The sequence below is a fragment of the Clarias gariepinus genome, chromosome 22, assembly GCF_024256425.1.
Source record: "Clarias gariepinus isolate MV-2021 ecotype Netherlands chromosome 22, CGAR_prim_01v2, whole genome shotgun sequence".
Lineage (NCBI taxonomy): Eukaryota > Metazoa > Chordata > Actinopteri > Siluriformes > Clariidae > Clarias > Clarias gariepinus.
This window is the reverse complement of record NC_071121.1, coordinates 27,984,143-27,994,731: the sequence shown is the minus strand read 5'-3', so window position 1 is coordinate 27,994,731 and position 10,589 is coordinate 27,984,143. Positions and strand designations below refer to the sequence as shown.

Below are 10,589 nucleotides of genomic sequence, written 5' to 3'. Positions count from 1 at the left end.
TTTTACTTTATATTTTGTATGAATTATTTTAATTTTTTTGGGCTGTGGAACGAATAATTTGAGTTTCCATTATTTCTAATGGGAAAATTCGTTTTGGTTTAGGAATTTTGGTTTTGGAATACGAGCCCGCTTCCGGAACGAACACACACAAATCCTCTCAGAGGAGACGCGTTGAAAACGAAGGATTCAATTTGACACAGAAGTTTTTGAAATGACTGAAGCTTTAATGATTATAAAAGATGCATTTGTTACCGAAGTTGTGTTTTATTCTCAATTTAAAGAGGTTTTGTTTTTTCATTAGACTTTGCGCTTGGGTACAAAAGCGTTAAAAATACATTTTAAATTTCATAATAGTGATTTGATGATTTGTGTGTGTGTGTGTGTGTGTGTGTGTAAGAGAGAGAGAGAGAGACTCGTGTGTAGTCATACAAAACTACAAAACTACTAAATTGAATAATTTAATTTCTATATGTATATTTTACTTTTATAATCCTCTCCAGGTGGAAGAACCTAATAATAGTTTTGACAGTTATATGTTCAAATGTATGTTTTTAGTTTTGATGGCTCCAAGTTGACCTAATTCATCTTACATTGTATTAAAATTGTATTACATTTTATTTTAAAAAAATCTGACATATTTCACAATCATTTTGCATGGTTAGTCATCGTCCCGCCAACGTTCAGGTTCAGTTCTTTGCATGTGTACATTAATATAATGAGTGGAATGTGTAATGAGGCATTAGATCGATTACAAGACCCTTACAGTTTCTTGATTTGTTTTTGATTAAATGAGAGAGAATGATAAGAATATTATATTTTACATCACAGCGCCAATTAATTCTGGAATTGTGATTGGTCAGAAGGTGTCAATTCATTTTCTCTAACAGCAGACCTGCAAACCGCAGGTTTATATTAATGCGCTCATTTAAATATGTTGTTGTTACTATGGTAACGTCAGGGACGGGGACACTGAAACACTTCACTTGAATGGAATTGAAGGATGTGTAATTATTGAAGGAGAAATGTGTTACTGTAACATTGCATGAAAAAGTCTTTTGGTATTACTAACCTGAAGAGAGAGAAAGAGAGAGAGAGAGAGAGTGAGAGAGAGAGTGAGTGAGTGAGAGAGAGAGTGAGAGAGAGAGAGGCTGGTATGGGAGCGAGTGTATATAGCTGGTTTAACGTTCAGTAAGTGAGAAGAGGTATTAACTTGTGTGGGGTGTGACGGGGAGGTACCTGGACGAGGTGGCCAGAGAGATGAGCAGAGCCTGGAGGATTCCCCGGATGTAAACGATTGGGCTTTTCTTGGTGATGAAGAAGTACATGCTGGGCAGAATGAAGAGCCCATGCAGGATCAGACCCATCACCACGGTGATGGCGTAAAATCCTAGTTTCTTGCCCATATCAGAAGGATCACTCATTTCCAGGATTTTTCCAGCCACGAGGAACACGATCCCAAACGGAAAGTACCTTACATAGAAACAGGAATTTCAGGAAGGTTCTACTAAAAATGGAGGGCTGTAAGGAGATCTTCTTAACCCCTTACCAGATAACAATGGCAACGATTTTGAGCACAGCCTCGTTAAGACTTTGACAGAAGTTTACAAGCGCACTGCCGTTAGGACCCATCCTGCCCAGCATAATGCCTGCACACAAAATACACACGTGTTAGAGACAGCACTCAGACATGGATCTGATGGATCTGAGTCACACTTTTAACACTGAGCTGCTAAGGTTGTAATCTACACCCAATTGTAGCAGATATAGCACGTCCTTAGTTCCTCTGTTTAAGGAACCTTAACAATCCAGTAGACCTTAAAAAAACTTTTCTGACAACAAAGCATACCATTATGATGCTATTAAGCTAGTTTAAGTTAGTGTTATATCCAGGGTGGTGTGAGTGTTGCGAGGTGTTTAGCATGTTGGTGATTTAAGTGTTGATTTATGCATGTTGTGTGTGTGTGTGTGTGTGTTTTCTTGCCCATAGTAGCAGAGAAGATGACAATGCCCAGCACGTTCATGCCCTCGCTCGTTCCAGGTTCAGTGCGCATCACAACATCAGGAGGAGGCGTCAGGTCCAGGCGGAAGTTGCGAACATCACTGCTATTGTCACTGTTGCCGGTGTCATCTTGGAGATTGTATATGAGCGTACGGTGTGTCACACTCACGCTCTCTGTTGCCTTCAGGGTCTTCATCACGGGTTTGCTGTTAGTGCGATACTGAGGCACACAAGAAAGTCAATCCAGACTTCACCGCACTTCATTTTCATCAATTATCTATCCAAACACTGTCGAAAAGCTAAATAGCATCTCGCTCTATTCAATAAACTGCAAAAGAATCGAACCCTGTCCAACCAAACCAAAAGTCACTGCTCCGTATTTGTTTTTTGATTGGATTGGGTAAATTGATTCAGGTTTTCAGTAGATCTATGTCTTTCTGTTTTGTTTATGCACATTAGTGGTTAGCTTTAGCTTCTAAGCTCATAAGCCTAGTTACTGTCTGTGCCATGGGTGTTTTTAATGCTATGGATGTTGTTTACTGTGTGCTAAGTAAAAGGCACCTGACAGTAAGGAAGCCCATCCACTTCATTCTTCAGATACTGTACAACCTGAGAAACCTTGTTATTTGTAATTCTATTTATTTAGCCAAGCACTTTTATAAATAGATTAGCCTTAGGTAAAGGAGCAGATCTGGGGGACTCATGGACGTAGAGTATTATGGTGAACTGGTATGTTTAGATGCTGTCCTCCTCACTCTCATTGATCACTCAGGTTGGCTGACGGTGAGGTGATTGTTTGCTTTAGATCTCAGTTCCCCCTCATGTCTGTGTTTCCTTCTGGCTCCTCCCTTTTAGTTATGATGTCATAGTTAGTCCTGCCGGAGTCTCTGCTTGCACTCTGGACTACGGCAGGACTAACTATCTGAGCCTCCAATAACGAACTGGACTTTATATTAACTTAACCCCTAGAGGTCTGAGGTCTTTCTGAAGCTCTGCAGTGATTCAGCACTCCTCTTACATTTGTGTAAATTTCAAATCTTTACCACTAGAGTAGCTAAAGCATTTTCCCTTATTTATGTAGCGCACAAACTGGGCTTTCGTAATGTTACGGATGTAAATATGTCAGATTCATGTGCAACATTTAAACTTGTGTCAAATTGCACACACACACAAAACTACTTTCAAACTCTTACAGAAAAGCAGGGAAAAAGGAGAATAAACAAACCTGGCAGATTGTTTTGAGCACAGAACTGACTTTATGAAAGTGTTGGGTGTGTGTCCATAGCAAAACAACTATATTATGACATTTAGAAAGACCTTTTATTTGGGGTAAAGTGACTGATGTGCCTAAGTTCTTTCAGCAGGACCCCTATGACTTTTCATGAATATATAAGACCCCTTCACACCTGGCTGAAGGTAACATCAGGTTTCACCAGGACTCCTATTGTCTCAGCTGTTCACACCTACACACTCAGGTTCCTAACACAAACAGGGCTTCTTTTAAGATAAATAAAAATAATGCATTTCTAAAACATTAATTGAAGTACAATTCTCATGCACACACACACACACACACACACAAAATACACTGCAAAAATATGTAAGTATATTATGACTGAAATAAAGCGGCTCAGATCACAAGGCTTATTTAGCGAGTATAAATCTGTGTTTGTTGCATTGTTGGGGGTTTATGTGAAAAGAAACTGCATTTAAAAAAATCTCTTATAAATCTCTCATATTGGTGCGTGCATTCATCTGCTTTTAGACGTACAGCCTCCTAACACACAGTATGACTCCAGATCAATCCCTGCTATCCGTTATCACCCAGGTGAGGATGGGTTCCCTGTTGAGTCTGCCCGTCACCCTCGTCTTGTTCATCAGGGACAATGTAATAATTTTCACATTTCAAACAAATTTCCGTAATTTTATCTTAATTGAGTAAAGCTGCTTTGCAACAATGACAATTGTTAAAAGACAAATAAAATAACAAATAAAAATAAAATCAAGTGAATTTACGTGGCGGCACGGTGGTGTAGTGTAGTGTAGTGGTGTAGTGTATAAAGTTATAATCACATGACTTTACTGTTCTCTTTGTTCTATTTCTGATTGGTTTAGGTATTCAGTTCAAAGTTTTCAATGTAGACCAATCCCTGTCTTTGTTTCAATTCAGAACAAAAAACCTTGTGAAAAGTTAGAAAACTTTAATAGAAGTTCTCCTTTTTAGTATCTAATGTATTGAATGTTAAGAGTTCCTCTGATTAGAAGAAAAAGGAATCAGCATGACCTCCCATTTGGAAGTCTGATGGCCACCATGCCATCTCTTGAAGTTTCTAGCCCAGAAGTGGAGGCTGGGATGAGTGCTCAAGATCATTTCTAGTTCATCCTCAGTGTGTTTTTTGTAATCAGCCAAAAGTCAAGAATTCCTTAAATGGGTTGATAGTTTGACGTACTGTAGATTGGAATGTAATTTAAACGTGATTAAAGCCATCTTAAGCCTAGTGCACAGGATCTGTACAAAAAGCTCACATGAACACGAATAAAAATCACAGAAATGTCGGCTTTAATATTTAACTGTCAGTGAATTTAAATCAGTAAATCAAAATTATCTTACCTGCTGAAATGTAGCTTGAACCAAATTGGCAGGAAACATGTTCCTGTTGGGGGAAAAAAATTTAAACTTCTAAGGTTTTGTGTCTCAGACCCACGTTACTCACACACTATTCAGAATACACATTAAACAGCCTTGATGTTCAGAAAAAAAATAGGAAAAGATTGTACAACTGTCCATCATGCATGTGCTGGTGTGTTTGTTTCCTATCATTAAAAAATGATAAATGATCTTTGGTTAAGGTAAAAAATAACATGTGCTTAACTGCCCTGATGAAGCACATGCTCGAACCTGATGTCCTCATATCTGTCATCATACCTACTGTATGCTACATTATACTGTACTTTGTACAAATATCTTATAAAATGGAACAAGTGGTTTAAAACTAATTTTTAAGCTAATTAATAAATGATTTGTGTCAGGAGGTCATCGCAGTTCAGGCTGCAAACTTAGTTAACCCTGTTAACCTCATAAACATCAGATCTGTGGAAATGTAATGGCTAATCTAGGGAAGGAACAGATCTTACATTTGATCCTAAAACTTCAAGACATATTTGTGTTACATTATTTGTCTGTTTGTTTGTTTTTTCAGCATTTTACCCTCTATAGCATAATTTTATGTTCAAATAAAAACAGGATTAAAGAGATATGCAGAAGCTGGCACACATGAATGACCAGAGAAGACAACAGTTAATTCAGAAACCTATTTTCAGATTTAAAATCAGATTAATGATGCAGGAGGAAAGTAAAGAAACACAATGGTCAGTAGTGGACAGCTGTGTGTGGTTGTGAGCAAGAGTATACAGCAGTGGCTATTGGAAGGCAGCAGTTGGCAGTGGGGACCAGTACTGTAGTAAGCAACAGTCCACAGTAGTGGCAGCTCTGGGCAGTAGTGGGCAGTAGTAGGTAAGAGTGGCCAGTGGTGGTTCAGGGGTAGGCAGTAGTGGGCAGCAGTAGGTAACAGTGGCGTTGGGGAGACGTATGCAGTGGTAGGCAGGACTGGGCAGCAGAAGTGGTGAGCTGTATGCAGTAGTGGGCAGCAGTTGACAGTAGTAGCCTGCAGTGGGAAGAAGTCGGCACTAGTGGACAGCAATGGGCAGTAGTAGGAAGTAAACTTCAGCAGAGCAGTAGTGCACTTTTGAATAGCAGTGGCCATTTATGGAAAATAGTGGATAGCTTTATTTAAACACTGTCATTAGCATAATAATAATTATTATTGCAATTAATTACAATAATAATGCCATTAGTGGTTTTGCTGCTGTGATGGACAGGAGATACAGGGTACTGTATGCCCCTCCCAGTGAGAGAGCACAGACAGATGTGGCATCATCAGAATTTAAAATCGCAGAGTCTTTACTGCACGTCAAATGCATTTTATTAATAAACCTACGGATGCGTGGTGTAGGTGAGGGATCATGGGTATGTAAATGTATCTATTAGCCGTTAGAATCCCTAAAGAGAGATAAGAACCACTTATCATTTGAATGGAACACTACAGAGCCCCTTAATGTGTTTAGGTTTCCAAGAGTGTACTTATACCCAGGGGGCAATAAGTGGTGGACAATTTAAGTTTATTAAACACCAAAGCCTTTTTAAAGCAGATTTCGTATTAAAAAGGCTTGGAAGTGAAGGGTCAAGCGCTGGATGCACAAGATTATCAGTGGATCTTAACCCAGGCAAGGCTGGATCGTTTAACATTTACTCCACGCTCAGTTTTTCCTCTGAGATGACCTTGTAGAGGAGATAAGAAGTAGTGAAAAGCATAATCATCAAGACCTGACCGTCCGTCTCTTCATTAAAGACATTTGATGTTCTGAACACGTCTCTAAGGAGACCCTGTGGATAGCGGACGAGATGCTAATAGGAATCATGAGTTTAATGCAAAGTGTTTCAGAGAAGAATGAAAGTCCAATGGTGCTTTATTTAAAAAATAAAGAAAAAACATATAAAACATCATGTTTTATAACAACCCTGATTCTGTTGCATTTTCCATATCTATATATTTAAAGTCACTCATCTGGCTACAGGACGGTGAAGACTGTAATCTGATTGGTTGTTAATAAATATAATGCAAAACACGCATCCAGCTTTCTAGACCTCATTGCTGGAAAAACGCAGGTATTATTTGCACGCTACAACATAGTCAGGTTCCCAACAGCACCAACGCTTTATTATTAGTGACAGCTTTAATATAAATCTCTGGATTTTGTGTTCGTACATTAGGTCAAGTTACTCGCAGGGTTTCTGGGTCGAACTCTAAAAAGCAGCGAGCGTGAGTTAAGTTGTTTATGTAATGCTTAGAGTAGAGACGAGCAACTTTAAAAAGGCCGTTCATTACAAGAGCTCGTTCAGACGTGACCATGAAGGTGGCGTCTCTAAGAGTGAGGCTCTGGTTCAATATGTACCTGCCTAATGCTGGGTTTAATCACCATATGAGAACCTATCGTGTTAATAACATCAGTAAAAAAAAAAGGAGACAAATGACTTACATAGACATTCCATCATACAATCAACAATCAAGACATGTCTATTCTGGTTCGGCATCTTTTCTTTCTTTATACGGTTAATAACAGACATGGACTTGGTAGTTGGATGGGACAATTTTTTCCCTTCCCTAATTCAGATCTCCCAAACCAGCGATTGCTTGATTTACAAAAAACACAAAATCTTCTCTTTTGTTCATAAAATATGTTCCATCATATCAAGTCAGTTAAGTTGCACTATTACAGGTTAATTTTGCACTATGACCAAAAGCGGGCAGTAGGTGAAATTGATAAAATTTTCAATTTCACCAAAAAAACAACAACAAAAAAAATAGTTGATTAATATTTTATCTTATTGATCCAGATCCTAAACATTGCTTTAAAGCACTTTAATAAACAAACCCTATTGGCGATTCCAGTTGTGAATGAAGAACATAAAAAAAATAAATTCTATGAACCCACACTGTTACTTTTAGGGGTTGCCAGGTGTCAAAATAATACTGAGCGCTTCCTCTTTCTTATAACATCCTCATTATTATCTATTATTATAAAAATAGGATTTTAACGAAGCTCCTCACGAGCAAACTCACACTGACCATATCTCAGGAACTGGACATGATACAGACATAAAACTGGGATTTAAATGGAGTTTATTAAACCAGAAATCTGAAAATATCACACCTGATTTGATGGGACTATGTGATGTGATCTGATGTGACACGTCACAGATGTTCCGATATGAAACTTTTCATTTTAATTGTTGGTGGCTCTTGTTTAGTTTGGAGTTCATTATGTCCAATGGGTCCAAAAATGTGCTGCAAGAGAGTTTATTGCAGTCTCAGCTTTATATCATAGCTCGCTCAGGTCTGTTTTATGGCTCTGTGACTGGTTGAGTAACATCTGGAAAAGTTTACATTTTATAAACGTAGATAAAAAAACATAAATTCAGCTGCACAGCATGCTGTACATCGGGAGCTGCCTTCTAATGAGACTGAATGAAAATTCAAATGTATTAATATTATGGTTGCCGGCACGCTGGTGTAGTGGTTAGCACTGTCGCCTTGCACCTCCAGGGTCTGGGTTTGATTCCCAGACTGTGTGCCCAGCCGTCTCTGTGTGCATGGAGTTTGCATTGGTTTTCTCAATTTGCCCATAGTGTGTGAGTGAGTGTGTGTGTGTGCCCTGCGATGGATTGGCACCCTGTCCAGGGTGTACCCTGCTAATGCCCTAAGCCTCCTGGGATAGGCTCTTTGATTCACCTTCTGGCTGACTGTATGTGGAGTTGTTTTGGCTGAGGTGAGACACGAGCCTCTAATGTGCCGTGTAGATTTTGCAACTATGGAAGCCAGCGATTTTCCGTAAATCTACTTATATAGTAAGGAAAGAAATGTTTTTTTTTTTTTTTACCTAGTTTCATAAATGACTAAACATTGCATGCTGAAATTGATAATGGAGTGATGTAGCTGAGGTTGAGGAACCAACCATCAGAGGCTTTTCTTCACTTCACGATCTTCATTATTAAGTTTCTTTAAAATTGTATAAATGGGAATCAGGAGCCTTGAGCTCAACAGAAACGTGACAAATCTCGTCTTTTGTTACTTTTATCAACATTCATTCAAGGTCACTCCCATCTCTCCACACACATCCTGGTCACAACCCTCGTTCTCAATTCACTGATTTGTTAAATTGCTGTTTGTGATGCTGTATGTGTCACAAACCTACAGTCAGCGCTCCGAGATGTACTCGAGCGACGGTTATGAGACCCCCGAGTGTGTGAACGATCCTGTTAAAGACATTACTACGAAATCAATCCTCAAGATGTTGTAGCAGGAAAATCTCTGACATTCTGAACGTACTAATGAGTGCATTTTTATTATCAGTCCTTTCAGTGTTATAAACAGTCAGGAAGTCAAATACATGAAAACAGATCACAAAGTAAATCACATGGAGAAGGTCATGCAGAAGTCAATACTCCTGATTTGGGTTTGCTGTCATTTATTATTAATATCATTATCATGTTAATTATGTTGATTCATCCTGCTGAACTTTATGTCATGGTCTCTGAAGATTCTTTAGCGTTTACACAAAACAAAGAGTCTCCAAGGTTTCTGTGGAGGCTAATGGTGTGTTGTGGTTTATTTACAGTCTTGGGCAAAAGTTTCGAGAATGACACAAATATAATAAATAAATAAAAAATAAATAAATAATAATATCTAAATAAATAAATATAAATTATTAATATAAATAAATATAAAGTCTGCTTCTTCAGTGTTTTTAGATCTTTTTGTCAGATGTTACTCTGATATAGTGAAGAATAATTACAAGCATTTCATAAGTGTCAAAGGCTTTAAATAACAATTACATTAAGTTTATTAAGTTTAAAGAGTCAGTATTTGAAGTGTTGATCCTTCTTTCCAATGACCTTGGTGGGTCATACCTAATCTGCAGTTCGCCCTGGCATGCTGTCAATCAATGTTTGGGCCACACCCTGACAGATGGTGCAGTCCATTCTTACACAATCAACAGTTTTTTAAGATCCCGGTTTGCTTCTTCTGTGGGTAACCTGGGTGGCATTTTGAGACACTTCTTAGTCTTCATTTTGTTTTTTTGCTAATGCTATGCTAGTCGAAGTTCCTGGTAGAAACACATTGATTGCAGGGGGGTTTCCCAATGCACCCAGGTTTCCACAGTTTGGTGATGAACAATGTCTTTTCCAGCATGATGGAGCTTCTCAGGCAAAAGTGATAACCAAGTGTCTCGTGGAACAAAACAAGGAAATTCTACCTTCATGGCCAGGAAACTCTCAGACCTTAATTTGCCACAAATATTTGTTACAAGACTTTTATAGACTTTGACACAAATATGAATTTTCACTTTCTCAAACCTTTTGGCCGTGGCTGTACAACTCTAACTAAACACATTTTAGCTCTGGAACCGCAGAGCTCCAGAGCAAGACCATGATGTTTACCCCTGACCGTACACCTTCTGTGTTGTTGTGACGTCAGGTGTTACTGTATGTCAGAGATCCTCAGGCCAGATGAACACTGTGTGAATTCCGGAGGGGGAATTTCAAGCCAAATGACCTTCTATGAACCTTCTACATCCTTTTTTTTCTTTAGATAAACAGAGTAAATTTTGCAGCATAAGAACATGTAATTCTCCAACAAACCCCTAAAGAACACTTTTTTTGGTAAGAGTTATGTATTTTAATAAATTACCGGCCATTGTGTTCTCCTCAGTGATTTGTTGGGCAAGTCTTGATAAGTGCTAACTCTTAACCTAGATTGTTCAGTGCAATCTGCTGCTGATTACTTGCACAAAAAGCTCAGAGTGAGCAGAAATCAGAGTGCAGAAGTCACGTCTCAAATCAAGTACTTTGTACCTTTTAGCATTTTATCACGAACACTCAGTATGGTTATAACGTCAAATTCGATCAAATTCAAATTTTATTGGTCACATACACAGTCATACACAGTACAATATGCAGTGAAATGCTTAT

At 38.5% G+C, this 10,589-nt stretch overlaps 1 protein-coding gene across 1 annotated transcript in view; it reads right to left on the bottom strand.

Moving 5' to 3' along the window:
* The window catches only part of slc1a7b (solute carrier family 1 member 7b), a 47,883-nt gene that overhangs the window by 13,304 nt on the left and 23,990 nt on the right, over positions 1-10,589 (bottom strand). Inside the window, exons 4-7 of the mRNA XM_053482485.1 lie at positions 4,611-4,653; positions 1,982-2,219; positions 1,547-1,646; positions 1,237-1,470 (exon numbers count right to left, since the gene is read on the bottom strand). Of these exons, the coding sequence (XP_053338460.1) occupies positions 1,237-1,470; positions 1,547-1,646; positions 1,982-2,219; positions 4,611-4,653 (615 nt within the window). The remainder of the gene's footprint in view (positions 1-1,236; positions 1,471-1,546; positions 1,647-1,981; positions 2,220-4,610; positions 4,654-10,589) is intronic.